The sequence below is a fragment of the Cuculus canorus genome, chromosome 6 (assembly GCF_017976375.1).
Source record: "Cuculus canorus isolate bCucCan1 chromosome 6, bCucCan1.pri, whole genome shotgun sequence".
NCBI lineage: Eukaryota > Metazoa > Chordata > Aves > Cuculiformes > Cuculidae > Cuculus > Cuculus canorus.
In genome coordinates this window covers 34292213-34310639 of record NC_071406.1, presented here as the reverse complement: position 1 = coordinate 34310639, position 18427 = coordinate 34292213, and the positions used below count along the sequence as shown (strand labels likewise).

At 39.1% G+C, this 18427-nt stretch overlaps 1 protein-coding gene across 4 annotated transcripts in view; it reads left to right on the top strand.

Moving 5' to 3' along the window:
* Positions 1-18427, top strand: part of PMS1 (PMS1 homolog 1, mismatch repair system component) — a 58753-nt gene that overhangs the window by 4018 nt on the left and 36308 nt on the right. For all 4 annotated transcript variants that reach the window (XR_008450514.1, XM_054070525.1, XM_054070524.1 and 1 more), the window contains exons 3-5: positions 5550-5732; positions 7804-7906; positions 9497-9660. Coding sequence is in view for 3 of the 4 variants with exons in the window: in XM_054070525.1 (XP_053926500.1) it covers positions 5550-5732; positions 7804-7906; positions 9497-9660 (450 nt within the window). In the remaining variant the exon portion in view is untranslated. The remainder of the gene's footprint in view (positions 1-5549; positions 5733-7803; positions 7907-9496; positions 9661-18427) is intronic.

Sequence of the window (18427 nt, the reverse complement as noted above, 5' to 3'; positions counted from 1 at the left end):
ACCAAGAAGGCCAATGGCATCTTGGCTTGTATCAGAAACGGTGTGACCAGCAGGTCCAGGGAGGTTATTCTCCCTCTGTACTTAGCACTGGTGAGACCGCACCTTGAATACTGTGTTCAGTTCTGGGCCCCTCACCACAAGAAGGATGTTGAGTCTCTGGAGTGTGTCCAGAGAAGAGCAACGAAGCTGTTGAGGGGGCTGGAGAACAAGTCTTGTGAGGAGCGGCTGAGAGAGCTGGGGTTGTTTAGCCTGGAGAAGAGGAGGCTGAGGGGAGACCTTATTACTCTCTACAACTACCTGAAAGGAGGTTGTGGAGAGGAGGGAGCTGGCTTCTTCTGTCAAGTGACAGGGTACAGGACAAGGGGGAATGGCCTTAAGCTCCACCAGGGGAGGTTCAGGCTGGATATCAGAAAAAAATTCTTCACAGAAAGAGTCATCGGGCACTGGAACAGGCTGCCCAGGGAGGTGGTTGAGTCACCTTCCCTGGAGGTGTTTAAGGAACGGGTGGATGAAGTGCTTAGGGACATGGTTTAGGGATTGTTAGGAATGGTTGGACTCAATGACCCAGTGGGTCCTTTCCAACCTAGTGATTCTATGATTCTCAGTATTTAGATTGCACAGTGTCTCACTTCATGAGTAACTCCAAAGTGAATGGTGTGTGCGCAGTTCTGAGGGTAAGGGTACCAGAATTGAATCCTGTAAGCCAGTTAGTAACTGCAAGAAGTCAGCTAAAGGTTTTGGAGCCTTCAAAAATTGTTAGAACAAACCTTTTCTCTTTTACTGGAGTACTGATACAGGGCCATGCAGATAGCTGGAGGAGAAAGCCCTCTAATCAGCATGGGGTTCACAGTGCAAGAACCAGCTGTTTCCATACTGAGAGGTCCCAAATCAATTTAAAAGGTAATTTTCAAGCATTTCCAGTCTGAGTCATCTTCTCTACTGTTACATTCTTTATCAGTCCAACTCCAAATTTCTGTATTTCGAAAACAAACCAACCAACCTGGCTTTACATAGGTTGACAGTGAGTAAACAAGTTTTGCTGATTGTTATTTTGTGGGTACTAGGTGAGAGGAGAAAACTTGCATGGCTGTACATAATACTGTAAAACTGAGGATTCTTCTTCTGAGACTTTTGGGTTATGTTTCTATATCAGAATACTGTTGTTATCACATGACATTTAAATGAAGTTGACCACAAAATATAGCTCAATGACCACATCAACTCTGGATTGTTTCAAAAGCATAATGGGGAACAGAAACTTTGAAATTTCATTTTACAGCTTACTGATTTTTGCCTGAAACTTGCAGCATTTGCATTGTATTTAGCCTTTTTGAGATGCCTTAGGAAGGCTAGCTGATTTGTTCAGCCTTGTTACCCAGTTTGCTTGAACAAAACAGGAATGGCTTTTCGTGAGACAGACAAACAGGAGTTAAGCAGATGGAATAGTTCCTGGGTAGAAACCATGGCAGTGGTCAATTGTATTGGAAAGCTTTGGCTTGTGAAGTTCTTGGTTGACTGAACTCCAACAAGTGATGTTATTGAGCGTCTTTGCACTGTGTATCAACTAGCTCTTACGCAAACTGGCAACACTGGCAAAAACATCAGCTTATGTTGTAGTTTTAGATAATGTGATATTACTTTAATTACAATTAAAAGCCAGACAGTTGATTAGAAACTGAACTGTGGCCTTTCTACAGGGCATTGAGTGGTATCTATTTATTAATTTGAACCTTTGTTCATACTTTGTTGCTTTTAGAAATACAAATATGGTGGAGCTTGCCTTGTTAGCAACGCAGTCAACAGCCTCTGTGGCGTGGTTGTGCACTAAGCATATATAGAATGGTGGTTTTATTCTCCACACAATGTCCTAGCTTTGGGTTTAAGTGTGCTAAAGACCATTGATGCAACAATGTAATTGCTTGTGTATGGATAGACTGCAGGAGCATTAGTCTGTCAGTTTCTCCAATGACCTTCAACAAGAGGAATTTATGGGAATCATCTTCACGGTTGGAGACCTGCGTATTTTAAGTATTAGAAAAGGTGAGCAGCATACTCTGTTAATAGGTGGAGCAGAGTAGGGATTCAGAGGGATGAATCTTAGCTGCAGATTTGCTACTATTATACAAAATGTTGTAAAAGGCAGACACTCATTTCTGAACCTTTTTTCCTAGTGCATGATAGTGGGAGCTTTAATGCTTAGAACCTTCTCAGAAGATGTTAGCTCAGGGTGAATTTCTACTGTACACCTGATCCATCTCATCACCTGGAAAGCCTACATCCATCTGCATGGCATTGCTAGACATGTCTGCCTCTCATCATCCATTCATCTTGCTAATGCAAAAGAAAAGTAGTGCAGCAAGAAAAGTGGATTATTTGCAGCAGTTTAATAAGCTGAATTTACCTTAGTGTTCTCATGAGTAACAGAGTTGTAGCTGAAACAAAGATGTTCCCATGCAAGCGAGTGAAAGAGGAGGGAGTTGAACCATATGGTTTGGCATTAGTGATCTGGTAGAGCAACTTAAACATCTCATGGGATTGTGACCTCAGGAGGATATATGTCATGTAGCATGCTGGAAGGCGCTACAGGATATATAGTCTAAGCACTGTAACATTTTAAGTAAAATGTGTGTGAGTAAAAATGAAAGATTATATTGCATTAATGATTCTCAATTTTTTTATTTAATATTTTGATTCAAGTTGCAGAGGATAAATCTTGCTTTTCCTAAGCAGTTAAGTGGTCTGGATGTAAAAATTAGAATAGAAAGCAGGGGTTCATTGTAAAATGCTCAAACCCTTCATTAGTGCATACAGCAGTGGGGTGGAAGGTTTTCTCTTTCTATCTTGTTAAGTTTTTTTATGTTCAGTTGAGATGTATTATTTAGGTTCTGGTTTGCTCCCCAGCAGGATTGACTCGAATATGACAAGGTAAACCACTTAGTGGATGAAGGCCTGTGGGTGTGTCTACCTAGAATTTAGTAAAGCCTTTGACACTGTTTCCCATAGCATTCTCCTGAAGAAAGTGGCTCATGGGTTGGACAGGGTGCACTCTTCACTGGGTAAAAATTTGGCTGGATGGGAAGGCCCAAAGAGTTGTAGGGAATAGAGTTAAAGCCAACTAGTGACCGGTCACAAATGACATTCCCCAGGGCTGATGAATGTTGGGGCTGGTTCTGTTCAATATCTTTATTAATTATCTGGTTGAGGAGATTGAGTGCACCCTTGATAAGTTTGCAGAGGACAGCAAGTTAGGCAGGAGTGTTGATCTCCTTGAGGGCAGGAAGGCTCTGTAGAGGGATCTGGACAGGCTGGATCAGTGGGCCAAGGCTAATTGTATGAGGCTGCACAAGGCTGAGCGTTGAGTCCTGCACTTCAGTCACAACAATCCCATGCAATGCTACAGGCTTGGGGAAGAGTGGCTGGAAAGCTGCCTGGCAGAAAAGGACCTGGGGCTGTTGCTCGATAGCTGGCTGAATATGGATGAGCTGTGTGCCCAGGTGGCCAAGAAAGCCAACAGCCATCCTGGCTTGAATCAGAAATAGTGTGGCCAGCAGGACTAGGGAAGTGATTGTCCCTCTGTACTTGGCACTGGTAGGCTACAACTTGAATCCTGTGTTTGGTTTTGGGCCTGAAGGAGGACGTTGAGGTGCTGGAGCGTGTTCAGAAAAGAGCAATGAAGATGGTGAAGAGGCTGGAGCACAAGGTCTGGAGGAGTGGATGAGGGAGCAGGGTCTGTTCATCTGCGAGAGAAAGAGTCTGAGGGAAGACCTTGTTGCTCTTTACAGCTACCTGAAAGGAGGTTGTAGTGGGGTAGGTGTTGATCTCTTCTCCATAGTAACAAATGATAGGATGAGAGGAAATGGCCTTAAGTTGCACTGGAGGAGATTTAGACTGGATATTAGGAAAAATTCCCCAAAGGGGGAGGCTGCACAAGTTAGCAGCAGAGTCACTATCTGTGGAGGTATTTTTAAAAGATGTGTGGATGTGGTGCTTACGGATGTAGTTTAGCGGTGGAGTTGGCAGTGTTAGGTTAAGAGTAGGTCTAAGAGGTCTTTTCTAACGTAAATTATTCTATGATTAGCAAAAGCTTTGTTTTCCACCTGAAGATAGCTTTAGTACCATTCATTAATACGGAAAGTGAAACGTACCCACATTTCTATTAACCAGTTAATTAAATATGTATAGTTCTGTGCCTACCTCAGAGGCTTTTAATGTTTCTTAATGCAGATTGTGTGAATACAGATAATATCTCTAGATACCTTCCTTTGGTTTTTAATTGCATTAGTATTTTTTACTTTGAGAAATAACGCTGGGGGTAGAGTACACTGTATTTTTTCATAAGTGTCTTCAGTATATGCCCAGATGGGACAACAAAGTTAGTTCTGTTTAATCAGTCAGTTTTCTGTGTGCAAGCATCATGTGCTCTGTACAGCGTCAGTGGAGCCACCCATTCAAGATATTCTTTCTAAGCAAAACCACTTCTAAGGTCTTATAGATCTATTACACACTACAGCACATTTTCTGTATTTTACATCATCATCTTTTCAAAGACCCAGGCTTGCTTCTGAAAAAGAGGCGTAGTTAGTGATCCTGCAGCTCTAATTACTTTCTCCTCCTGGCTTGTGGTTCTTTTTGGGTGTGTTTTACATGTGCAGATTATAGTGTAGCTGGAAGGAAGCATTTATTTGCTGTACCCGTTTGAGATATTATAGAGCCCAAATTGTGTATTTCATTTTGCTGTCCTAATTATCCTGGTTTTGAGCATTTTCCCCTATTTATGCTGGCGTTTACTGAAATGACATCTCTAAATCAGAATTCAGTAGAATATTTATTTAGTACATATACATAAAGGTAAATCACAAAGATTGAACTGTTCTTCCTTGAAAGCTGTTTTTAAAAGAGCCTCTAAGAACCCTTACTTTCTGTAAAGTGTTGTACCTTTTTATAAGCTTTTGTATTTCTGTCTTCTTTGCCTCCATTAACATTGCAGATGCTGTATGTTGAGAGACAATACAGAGACTGGAAAATCTCTGCAGTAGTGAAATCACATAAATAAAGAATGAAATTGAAAACAGTTCCTGGTGAGGACTCTCTGACCAGAATGAAGGCTGGGCTACATTTGTGGTGATTTGAAAAAATTGATACCAAACAGCTAAGAGAGATGGAAAGTGTTTAGCTTTCCAGCTATAGATCTTTTTCTGAGCTTAGGTTTTTCAAATTTCATGATAGTTAAAAAAAAAACAAAAAAAAAAACCAAAAAACACCCCCTCAATTTCTGTTTCAATTTACTGTGTTTATATTCATGTGCTATTTCCAAACCACAGAGTATGAATTACATTATTTCAAGAAGCCTTCACTACTATCCTAACATGTTGTATTTTTCTCTTTTTTCTTTTTCTTTAACAGACATTTAATGTTTGCCCAGTTTCTCCAAATAAGCAAACCTCCCACTTCTGTCTGGATGACTAGAAGCTGTAACTTTAGCTGCTTGAAACTTGTGTCTTGATTCATTCAGCTGTTTTAGTGCTCCTTAATGTTTTGTTCTTTTTTAGGAGAATTATGGATTTAACAAAATAGAAATAAGAGACAATGGCAGTGGAATCAAGGTTGCTGATGTTCCATTTATGGCGATTAAATATTACACATCAAAAATAAGCTCTTCTGAGGACCTGGAGAGGCTGACAACATATGGTTTCCGCGGAGAGGCTTTGGGATCAATTTGCTGCGTATCAGAGGTGAACAGTTGCTATAAACCTCTAGTGTTTGCTTTGTAGTTTTTTTGTGTGTTTGTGAAAGTTTTAATAAAATGTCAGTGCATGGACTTCAAATTGCTTCAACAGGATTACGTGTCCCGAACAGTTTAGCTTGTGTATGCTGCCTTTCACCTCCTCCCCAGAAGCCACGTCATATGGTTAGGAAGCAGTATGGATTTCTTTTTAGTGTTAGGCCTGCCTGTCTGTCACTGGTCACAGCAGTGCTCTGTGTATTTCGTCAGTAGGGGTCAGAGACAGTAGAGGTCAAAGAAAGAGTGCTTGGTGTTTCCTTTTATTTTGTATTAGGGTATAGAGACATGGTTCCTTTATATATAGGTGCATAGATAAACGATTCCTTAGAACGCTGGCTTAACTCCTTAGTGTTATCAGCAAATATAATGTCAAAGAGTGTGGCTGAGTTTCCTACTTGAATTAGGGTAAATCAGAAAGAGGAACAGCACATGGTGGCCAGGAGAAATAATTTCAGGGAATTGATGTCCCACATAGCTACAGTTCCAGTAACTATTTCTGCCTTGATGTTATCTAGGTGATCAGCAGTCACAGGATCTTGCTGGGTTCCATGTTGCTCCTAGACATGTGTATGAGTGCGGTTGCACAAACTTTGTTGACCATATGATAAAACAGGAAACTACTCTTTGGCCTATCCAAGCCTGATCCATATGTCTGTGTTAAGTAAGTTGGTTCAAAATAATCTGAAAAGTGTTCAGGCTGCTAAGGGCACAGCATCTAACTCTTCCATTGTGCTCTGTCTTTCTGTGTTCATGCTGCATCAAAGTCAAGGTTTGGATTCTTCTTTCTAAGTCTGCCAACGATTAGATCCTGCCAGAAGATACCGATATGTGTATCTGATGGAACCATCAACTGTTGAGGTCAGGAGAGATGTTAGAGCTTGACTCTAACTTGGGCTAGCTTGGGCTACGTTCACATTGCATGAAGCAGGAGTGGGTTGTGTGTTTGGATGGAGATTTCCAAAGATGTTTTGAAAAGTGTTGGTGTTTTGACAGATGATGACAGACCTCAGTCACTGGTTTCTGCTAATGAGTGGTCAGAGCAGGATGTCATCTGTTCTGAGCTATTAGTCAGCTCTACAGTATGTTTCATAAGAGATGGGAGGTGGCCTGAGTGTACTAAGTGCCTTAATAGTTATTACTTTAGTCCTTGGATCAATAATTATGTTCATTAAACATTCCTGGCATTAATTGCATTCTGCTACCCAAACTGCCCCCTGATGTTTCAGTTAAGAGGTAGTTTCCTATTGGCCTGCAAGTAGGTCTGTAATATTGTTATTTCCAATTAATCAGTTACTGGTTGTTTTTTTTTTTTCTCTCAAGAAGAATGTCTGAACTCATCTGAATGATTCGTGTGAGAGACTAAAAGAAACCAAAGTAGCCTGAAGCTCTGTACATGTGATAACCTTTGTCTTTCAGGTGGTTAAAGTGTAGTGGCTCTGCTGTTCCAAATGTTGATACCTGAACTCAGGGAACTGTTATTTAACTGGTTTATGACTGATCTTGCTAAAGCGAATCCAATTGTTACCTTAGTAGCTTACAAAACATGCTACTACTGATTGCTAGAGATGTTTGGTTGTGGAAAGATAATATACTGTTAGTTTGATAGTAGTGGTTATGTTTGTGGAATCTTACATGAATTTAATAAGTTGTCATAGTATGCCTTCTCTCGGGAAGGATGAAAATGCAGAATTATCAGTTGATTTAAATAACAAACTTTATTTAACCTGTGTTAGAATAAAAGATACAATAATGTGTTGTAGGTAGTAAGAATTGCTATGCTTTGTGTATTAGTGTGATGGAAATGCATGGCTTCTACTTAAATAGACGGAAAAAGAGTAATAATGCGGATTATTTCTGTGACTGTAAGAAACACCTGTAGAAGAAAAATTTTACAAAGTAATTAAATGTAATTGATTGGTGACTAAAACAATGCAACAGTAAGTGTGATAGTGAAGCTTATCTAAGCTCATTTTGAACTTTGAATCCTTCATTAACATAATTTTTTAAAATCACTCTTTTAGGTTTTGATCACAACAAAGACAGCTGATGATGAAATCAGCACTCAGTATGCTTTGGATAGCAATGGGCATATAACTTCTAAAAAGCCTTCCCATCTTGGACAAGGTAGGATATCATTGTTCTGGTATTGTACTGTAACAGAAGTATTTTGTTCCTCTCAGGCATTACTTGGTGTTGAAATACCTGCTCTGTACTTGAAGGCTTAGCATGGAATCTTTCCAGCTCTAAATATTTCATGCCTTGTCTGTCAACTGAGAATGTGTTGTTGTCATAAGAAATAATGTGTCTTGGAAGGTGTTTTAGATAGTAATTATAAACTAGTTTCTCCTTCTCTGACTTACTTCTTCAACCTGATGGTGGAAATAAGCACTATAAAAATTCGTTGCCCCAGGTCCAGGTGGACAAACTGTGTAAGTGTATGAAAGATTTATTCAGGACTGAAATAATGTTTTTTTATGTAGCAAAGTTCTTACTTTAAGAAGGAAAATTGCCCTGCTCCTATATGAAAGAGTTGCTGGAAGTGCCATAGCTCTGGGACCAGGCAGAGTCATAATTCTTTTTGACCTGCAGGAAGGATGTGTTGCTGGAAATCCTTCTGCATGTTTGTGTGGAAGATTAAAGGTTGCACTCGCCTCGGAGGCAGGCCTTGGTGGTTCAGGTGTGGTGTGGGTTTGCTTTGTGTTGCTCAGCAAGAGACCATGCTGTGTCCTCGCATTTGTGCTCCAGCCAGTGTGAATTCCCAGAAGACAAGTAGTGTTCTCCTTTCTTGTGACAGATATGTGCTCTTGAGGACGCAGTTGCAGCTCTTCATAAAGTTCATCTTTTCCCAGCTGAGCTGCGGTGGCTGCTTCAATACTGTTCCCACAAGCTGCCCTTCAGTTGCTGCATTGCTCATAAATCTGATGGGGAGCTGACTGATGACCTGACTCCCTCCATCCTTGGTGCTAATTGGCTGCAGGGAGCCATTAAGCCAGAAGAAGATGCTGAGGACTAATCAATGGGCAAATACTGAAGGCTGAGAACTCTAGTTTTATTTGATTTTAACCAGAGACCCTTCTTAGGATTTAGACTGTAGTATTTTCCATGGTTGGAAAGCCTTTATTTTTTGTCAAAACTGATGAATGAATGACTGAATTCTGAAATGTGTTTAATACTTTGCAATATCGTTTTGGGCTAGGAATTGATGTGATTGTGTTAGAGGTGAACATTCCTCCTCTTACTATGTACTGTAGCTTGAACAGAGGTATTGGGCTCCTTGGGTACCCTAAAGCAAATGCTTGTGAGGGGCCATAACAGAACTCGGTGTTCCCTTGCCTCCAGATGTCTGAGATTTGTTAAACATTTTACTGGTGGAAGTTAACTTAATATGCACTGAGCATTTGGTTTTATTTAGTGCTGATTCTCACTGTTGTCAGTGCATGCGGAAGAAAGCTTAGTGCTGCAATCCTAACTAATTAAAAGAGGAGTATCACAGCTTTTGTGAGTGATAGGTAGTTTTTTGAGGGAGGATGACTGCTAAGTTTGTATATTTCTCCTCATGCTAATATGATTTAATTCAGTGTTATCAGGATTTATTCTGTATGCAGCAGCACACAGATGGGTCTGTCTCTCCAAGTGAAAATGAAATTCCTCAATACCAAGTCAGTACTATGCTTTCAGTGTAACTTCTACTTGCTTTTTGTCACCTGCTTGCAGGTACTACGGTAACAGTACTGAAGTTGTTTAAGAATCTTCCTGTAAGAAAGCAGTTTTACTCAACAAATAGAAAATGTAAGGAAGAACTGAAAAAAGTCCAAGATCTACTGATAGCATATGGTATCATAAAACCAGACCTGAGGATAACCTTAACACATAATAAGGTAATAATGAATTTTTCTCTGTCCACTGTCTTCAGGATCAGTTCCTGATGAATTTAAGAGTTCATCTAATATTTGTATAAAATCATTAATTCCTAGGAGTTTTCTTATATCATGTTTTTCTCCTTCTTTCTTCCCTTCATAGACGTGTTATTTATAATAGTTACAAGTTTTGATTCTAAACTTCTGAATTGCAGGCTCACATCTGCCTTTCAGTCTGCTCCAACAGATGACTGGTTAGATGTATGAAGTATAAAAATTATTTTACATGCTAGTGGTATAAGAATGATTTTGCACACTAGTAGCAAAGATAGCAGTGATGTTCTGTAGAACAAAGCAGCAAGACCTTACTAGGCCATGGGACCTGAGCAAGTCTTAACCTAAGCCAACTTTCTCCAGGCTTTTGTGGTTAGGCTGTCTATCTGTAGCACATGCAGGTGCACCGAGTTGCAAGAGCTCGATACATAATGATGGCTTTATTTTAAAAGCCTAAAAGATTCAGAACAATTTACTATGTGGGTGTCAGTAAGAGTAACCTATGTTATAACAACAGGCTTTAGTTGAGCTAGTCGTTCTTTGTTTTGACTTGGGGAAATGGATTCAGAGGCTGCTTAGAGGAGACTTTGACTTTGCAGCATATTGAACAGTAATTTTGCAGCACAGCTACAGAAATGAGACACTGAACAGTTCTGCTTTACCTGATTAACTAATGCTCTGATTATGTTTGCGTATGTTCTTCTGAATATTGAAGTGTAGATCTTGTGAGAAACAAAAGCCTGCCTTGTGGCTAGAGAGTTAGTGTTCCAAAGCTAAGTAAGCACAAGTACTTTCATCTTATTTAATTGGGAATACAGAAGGTTTGAAACCAGAGATCTGAGGGTTGTGCACTTTTTAGTTTGTGTTAAGCTCCCTGATGTGTCTAACAGTACTTCTGCAGTATTAGTCTTAAATATTGGTTAATAAAGCTAATTTTGTCTTTCATTTGTGGTTCGGTTTTGCCCTCTGATAGATGTAGCGTAATTTTCATGTGGTTAAGCCAGGACTTTTATTTATCATTCTTGGCTGCTGTAAGGACTTAGTGCAGTTCATTTCCTGTACCTTCTGTGGAGCTGTTTTTCCCCTCTGGGGCAACTGTAGCTTGTTATTTTCTGATACAGATAAGTTTTACACACTGTGTTGGGAAATATTTATTGTGGGCGATGGTTGCTCTGTTGACCTCTCTAAACTAGATAGCTATTGCATGGTTGCTTACAGAGTTTGTGTGAGCCTTTCTAGTCTGTTTGGAAATTACTGTTGATGCCTCAGGGTGCTGGCAGAGAGGCAAGGAAGTGCAACTTCTGAGTAAAACAGTGATTTGGGATAAAAGGAATTGGGAGAAGGGAATTTGGGAAGCAGTGAGAGTGCTACTGACAAGCTGCAAATAACTTTTATAATATTTTTATTTCATCTCCTTTGAGTAGAATGTTACTTATTTCTTTTTTCTTCTTTATGCATCCTTATTTAATACAATGCCAATAACGTGCAGGAATTTGATCATGTGTCTTTTTCACAATATTTAGTGCTGAAATGGTGTGGAGGATAGCGTGGTAGTAGCCACTGCACGTTGATTTTCACTACCTATCCTATTAGTTTCACAGATAAATTCCTCAATATGCAATTTGAGTAGGTAATATAAATCGGTACGAATGCTATCTGCAGGTGGTATGTATTCATTGTAATGACAGAGGCAGTCTCTTCATTTTGCACTGGTGACCTTACATTAATTTCATTTATTTAGAGGTAAAAAGAAAAAAAAAAGACAGGAACTGCTCAGACATATTTTAACACAAGAGGTCGCTCAGTAGCTGTTGCTGAGCTGGGAAAATCAAAGGCCAAAGAAATTCTGCAGTAAGTTGATCTGTCTCTGTGCATGTGTAAATGTTTTAAAATAGTGTGAAAATGTTAAAACCCCTTTTGACTACAGATTCTTGTGTTTCTACTGCTGCTGTTGTGCCTGACAAAATAGAAATTACCTTTTAAGAAATGTGGGATTCTGAAGTTCGTATGTATAGCAACTTTCAACAGGTCTACGTGCACTCATTTTACCATAATAGCACAAAACATGAATATTCATTAGTTCTTTTTCCTTCAGGTGCCAGATATTATTGTAATTAAAGTTTTTAATTCAGATCAGAAGGTGTTTTTCCTACAGTGGTACTACAATATATGTGTGCTAGAATAATACTCTTCTCCATAGGGTTGTCTGCGATTTTTTTTTTTTTGTGGTGGCTGTTGCATTTCTGTTTGAAATATGCTAGAAGAAATAATCAACTTCTTAAAATGGCTTTATTTTTTGTATATTACAGCTTATAAATTATATATTAGAAAGTGCAATTATTCAGAGGAGTTTCTAGAATCCCAAATTCTTGAGGCTGAGCCAATGCTTTCTGTTGCAATGGAAGAAGATACATGTCAGGAGTAAGATCAAGTTCAGAGACTTAAAGGTGCAAGAAGGTAGTAGTGATGAGGTAGTGCAGAAGGAGACGAAGAAAGAGTCAAAAGGTAGTTCAGTACAACGTATTTAAAAGAAATCTTGAGAATAAGTGGCAAAAACCAGTAGTTCTTAAACAAATCATTCTTTAAAGTCCTGTATTTTATGAGAAATGAAAGGAGAATGGAAGAAAGCATAACTCTGGCTTTAACGAGGAAGAATATAAGGCAGCTGCAACTTTCTTGAAAGTGTCTGAGGCTGGGTATTGGCAAATGATTGCCTAACTGGTTCTAGCAGAAACTTACTTTGAAACATCACTGTGGGTTGTTTTCTAATAAGTAAGACAATAGATATCCTTTTATTAGTAATCCCTGAGTCCATTTATTGTCTGCTCTCCGTCAGTGGATTTCTGAGAAAGGAAATGCTCAATTGCTCTTTCTGCTCAGAATGTTTTGTTTGCATTAGCAATAAATAATGAATCACTTTACAGATCAGCCCTTGAAGTACTATTGCTATTTTGACCACTTGGATTAGCTAGTGCTGCTTCTTTTTATGAAGGTTTATCCTGCCAAGACATTCTTTGAATACTGATAATGTTGATCCTCGTGCCAGTATGGTTATGTTAGAAAGAGGTATTTTTCTTCTTTCATCACCATGTTCCTTGAAAGCATATTGAATAATGAGACAGCCGAATGGAAATATCTTACATGAGTATTCAGCGAGTTTATTTAAAGTTAAGATTACCTGGAGGCATGCTAAGAACATACCAAAGTCAGCTATCGCTTAAACCATGTCAAACTTCAGCCCGAAATGCTGCGTTCTAGCCACCTGTGAGCTCTGGCTGTATTTTAGCCGGATCAACAGTTTTCAGTCTTCTCTGCTTAACACCAATAGCCCTTGACTCAGTCTTATAAGCCACTGATATTCAAGAAATCCCTTCATGTGTTGAAAGGCTGATGCTGATAATATGGAATACTTTAATTCTGTTTTAGTTGCTTTTATTCCACAAACACCAAAATGAGAGAGGACTCCCAGTAACTCTGTTTTTCAGGTACAAGAGGGCTGAACAAATATTGGCAAGAGGTAGTTTAGGTGATACCTGTCAGTAGGTCTCATGAAACACAACTGGTTCCATGTCTTGTGCAAAGCACACATGGGCCATAAGTAGACTTTAAATTTCCCAGTTCCTGATGAGGAAAAAATTGCATAATGGAGGATTTTTTTTTCAGGTTTTTTTTGTGCGTAGTATTTTGAACCCTTAATCACACACAGTTCTTCCTAGAACTGTGTCTTGTTTGTTTCTCAAGAGAAACATAGATCAGAACTTCTGAATGCCAGAGGTCCGTTTTAAAGCTATTATTATAACTATGGGTAGTATTCTTCCCCAAACCTCCTTTATGGTTCTGTTTGTTGGATGCCATCTTCATTGTTTTCCTTTACTGTAAATTTCCTCTTATTTCCGAAGTTGGATAATCTCAATCTACAGTCTGTACCCAGTAGTCTAAACCAGTTTGTTTTCTGTGTCCGAATCCTTTGTAATAAGTGTGTGTGTGTGTGTGGGGGGGGGGGGGGGGGTGCGTTTGAGACGGAGTAAGTGTCCAATTTACCATTGTTAAGATCAGGATTGTAAATTTCCTACTTTTAATAATAAGATTCTACTTCACATTCATTCATTGTGTCTTCAGACTCTGCTGTAGCTGTTTGTTCTGCCTTGAGCAGAATCAGGAGTGCATAAGCTCTTTCTGGAGCTGGAAAGGCTGCTCAGTTTAATGATGAAAAATTAAGTGCCTCCCTAATCTATGTGTCTTAAAATATAAAGAGGAATTATGATTTTGAATCAGAAGTGCTCTGTGGCTTTCGTGCCAACCTAGAATATAGCTCAGTCTTTACTTACAGTCGTTGCTCAGTGGCTTTACTGAGAAAGTAAAACAGAGAGTTTATTCTGGTGTTTTTTGTGATGGGGACACCTGTCCACTAGGAAATGCACTGAGACCCTCAACTCAATTTACATCAGCCAAAGAACAGCTGCCAGATGGTAACTACTTTTGGTCACTACCAACCTGGTTGAATTTGAACTGTTGACCTAGAGGTGAAATGCTTTATATCCTATTACTAATTCCTTGAGGTTTCCAGTTTCTCATCCATCACTTTTTTTCAAATGACAGCACAGTATATGTCTGAAATCTCAAAACAATTACTGTTTCACATATGTAGTATGTGTTGCAGAATCTGAGAATGTTTAGCTCTTGCAAAGCTTCCACACTCATTTTGTACACTTAAAAAAAGGTTGGCAGAAGGATGTTTCCAGAGCCTTGGAGTTTTCCCTCTTCCTTACCAATAGACTTTGTCACGGCTAGGTATGTTCTCTGTTATTTTCGTTAACCATTGCTTTACAAAATGCTTTAAAACCTCAATTATTTAAGTGAGATTCACTCTAATGATGTACATCCTCTGAATGGCAGTTTAGCATTAGAAGCTGGTTTTTTTGACAATAGTTTAATTGGGGCGTTTATTTTATTTTTTTACTCCTGCTATGGAAATGGGATTTCCTCAAGCACCCACAGTTCAACATATGTGGTTATAGTCTTTGTAATTCTTGAAAAGCTTTGAAGATGTTTTACCAGATAAAAGTCCTTAGTTCCTTGTGATGGCTGCAATGGCTGATGGCCATGGGGTCAATTGGTATATCATCGGTAGCTGATGAGGGGCAAAACGGTGCTTTGAGCTTCTCTGTTGCATAACTCCGCTGATAGTTGTCCCACCATCACTTATGGAGTGGATGGGACAACTGATTCCTCAGGAGCAAGTATAAAATATATGGGGGAATAGTTATGATTATGTAGAGTTGCACTGTTTTACTTTATGCTAAGTGGAAAAACTGCTGTGTTTTCCGTTTTTAAGGGAATTTTATGCAAGAGCCCTGTTTTAGTAAGATAACTTACTGTTGCTGTTAAAGCAAGACGCTAATAATGGTGCAGAGTTGATTGACAACATCAGCACTTTTCAAGGCTGGGGTTTTAAAGAATGTGACTTTATCTTGCCTTCTTCTTGATGGTAGCTGGTAGGGGTTCTTTTTTTGACTGCAGAGAACTGCCAGCCCTTGCAGCTGTGTGTGTGCACGTCATAAGCAGAAGAGGTTATAAACATTGTACAAGGTGATGTCTTTTTGTTTCCCTTTGGCTGAATTCAATATTTGGGTATTGCTGTCTGGCTTTGTTTACAGTCTTGCTGCAGCCTAATAAACAATTATGTTTTACAGCAGGAAAGTTAAAGAACATGCCCCAAGGACTTAACTGTGTGAGATCTCAGGTGCCAAAGTGGCAGGAGTTTTGAAGCATGTAAAACAAAATTAGAGAGACTGTGAAATACAGTTCTGTTACAAAGCTCACTCATGTTACATTACCAATCTACAGTTCATGTACAGTGCTTGCTCTGCTAGACTTATAGGCACTAACTGCCGAAATTGGCCACGTCAGGGCTAAACTGTGACATTTCATTACAGGATAAATAACACAATTATCAAAATAAATAAAGAGATGGTTTCTGGGTAGTGAAATCGCACTTGGTTAAGTTACCTCCATTATATGGTACTAAGGTAAATGGGATGAATCTGTTTAACTCATACCATTTTAGCTGCACTGAAGTAGCAACAGCAGTATCATCCAGTTCCTGGCTCTCATTGAGATTTTTCTTTTGTCTATGATTGCAAATCATTATGGCTGCTGGTAGAAGTTCTAAAACATGAAGGATAGTTAGGGATGAGGAGTGGCTGTGCTTTTTTTCTCTGTCCTTCCTTAGTGTCTTTGAGGAGACAAATAATGAGCAGCTCTTACTCTTCTTAGTGCCATGTACCAGGGACCCCAGTGGGAAGAAGCTGCGCACTCTTTTTTCACCCTTTACACATTTTTCAAGGAATCCTTCTGCGTTATGCGTATGCATCCGGAAATAACAGAGACGCTTACTCCATGTGTGCATATATGTTGTCATCATCCACCAAAGTATGCATATGCATGTGTCCTATGGAGGGATGGGGGTGGAGAAATATGCACACGCATGTGCTAATCTTCTGTATACGTGCAATAGATTTTATATATATACATTATGACATTTTGTAAGGTGTATATCGTGTAATCCCTTTCAATGAACCAAGGAGGGAGGTGGGATATATTTGGCTAGCTTTAGCAAAACCTAAGATGGGCAGTATGTAATAATATATCTTTGAGTAGGCTGTTTCTGCAGTGTCATCATACTGATGAGAGTCAGATTCTTCCTTGGCTCATCCTGGACACACGCTTTATATGACCTAGAAAAAAAATATGGGGGATGTGTGGAGGTGTATTTTTAGCTGAACTAAAGGGTATAATCAAGGTTAAAGAAATAGGGTATTGCAGGAACCCTATGGAAACAGGCACTTTCTAAATTAAGTGCAACAGGCATTGTTTCTTACTGGATTTTTTAATGCCCATTGATGTATCTGGAGAGTCTAGAAAAGTAATTTTCTTTACATTACCAGCTATTTCTGTGTTGTTGCTTCACAATATGCATCCAGGGCTAAGAAAGAACACACAATGTATTCTGTGTTTGTGCAGTACAGAGGTTTGGGGCTTGCCTGACCTCTTTAGTATGTAGGCTTTAGTTTTACCTACAGCAGTAGATAGTTCCTAAAGTTTTGTCTGTAGTTCTGTGTGTTAATATCTGATAAATATGACTAGTTAAAAAATACCCCTGGAACTTAGTAACAGTGTCTACTTTAGCAAGTTCGCATTTAATGATTCTCATGTTCCACATCTTTCTTAAAATCACCTTACTGAAGCAATCTTTTCACAGTCCTGAGTATCAGCCATTCACAAGGTCAAGCTGTGTAATAACCTTGTGTTAATCAGCAGCTAAGATTTATATTTGTACCTGCGGCATCGTGCTAGTATAAGCTAAAATAAACAGCATGGTGTTTATATCAGTCAAGTAACAAGTGTCTTTCTCAGTTTGGTCACATGCATTTAATTTAAAATATATCCAGTAAAGAAAAAAATTGCTTGGCACTTTGTGTTTCCATTTTAAGTAATCCATTTTAAAATAGAAGCAGTACAGGATATGTTTTATAAGAGGAGCTCTAAAGAAGAGGACAAATTATTTCATCACTCCAAAATGTCTTTGAGGAGATTTACAGCAGGTGTGGAGGAGAGAGGCTGAGAGGCCTGTCCTTTGCTGCTGCTTCCTGCCCAAGCACGGTAGGGACTCTCCCTGACAGAGCTGTGGGTATCCAGCCTCTGGCTCTGGTTGCTCATTTCTCCTTCTCCCTTTTTTGTATTCCTTGCCCTCCCTGACATAAATTGTTAAGTGGTTTATGCTCGCGTAATATGACTGAGCTGCAATGCAGCATATGCAAAGGGTTGTCAGGCTGTTGTGTGGCAGGTAAGTTAGATTCAGGGCAGGACTACAAGTCCCAACTTCACAAATACTACAGACTCTGCATGGAAATGGAAAATTAAAGATTTGGGGAATAATTTTAAGCTCAACAGGCTCTAAGCTCTGCAATTCCACCTGTCCTGTAGGAAGGGAATATCATTTTACATGAGCACCATGTTCTTCCATAGAATTCACCCCTCAAGGCCAGCAAACATCCAACAGGACAGGTGGAATTTTAAGGCTATGTATTGCATTTCTTGAGATGAGTGGATCCTGTACCAGAATACTGTGAACTCACTTTGAATTTATTTGAAATCTAGCACCTATTTAAAACATCAATTTTAAAGTGCAACTTGCTGCATTTTTTTTTTCCTTTTGTTTGAATGTTGCACATTGAAATACACTCAGTCAGCTAATGGTGACAGAAATAAATATAAAGCGGATTTGAATCTAGCAGTCTCAGTTGTCTAGAAGCAGAAAGCCAGCTGAGTAAATTTTTTGTTGTTGATACACAGCAATAAAGTACAGCAGATTTGAAGTTAAATTGATGGCTGTTTAGTATGGGGCTAATCATTAACAAGAGACTAAATTTTACCTCCCAAAGTAGCTAATACTTTCTGTATATGTAAGTGGACTTGACAGGAAACTTCTGATGCATATTGCAGTTCATACTGCCTTTCTGTATTAACTCTTTGCAATACTATTGCAAGATAGATAGCTAATAAGGCAGGTGTCCTTTTATGCTTTTAACTTCTACAATTTTGATTAGACAAACAACTGCTTTGCTTATAAATGCTTCCTTATAAATTGCTTTCCCTTCGAAATAGCAGGCTTGTCATGGACCTATAGTTTCCAGTTGAGAGCTATGAATGGACATCTAATAACCTAATTTCT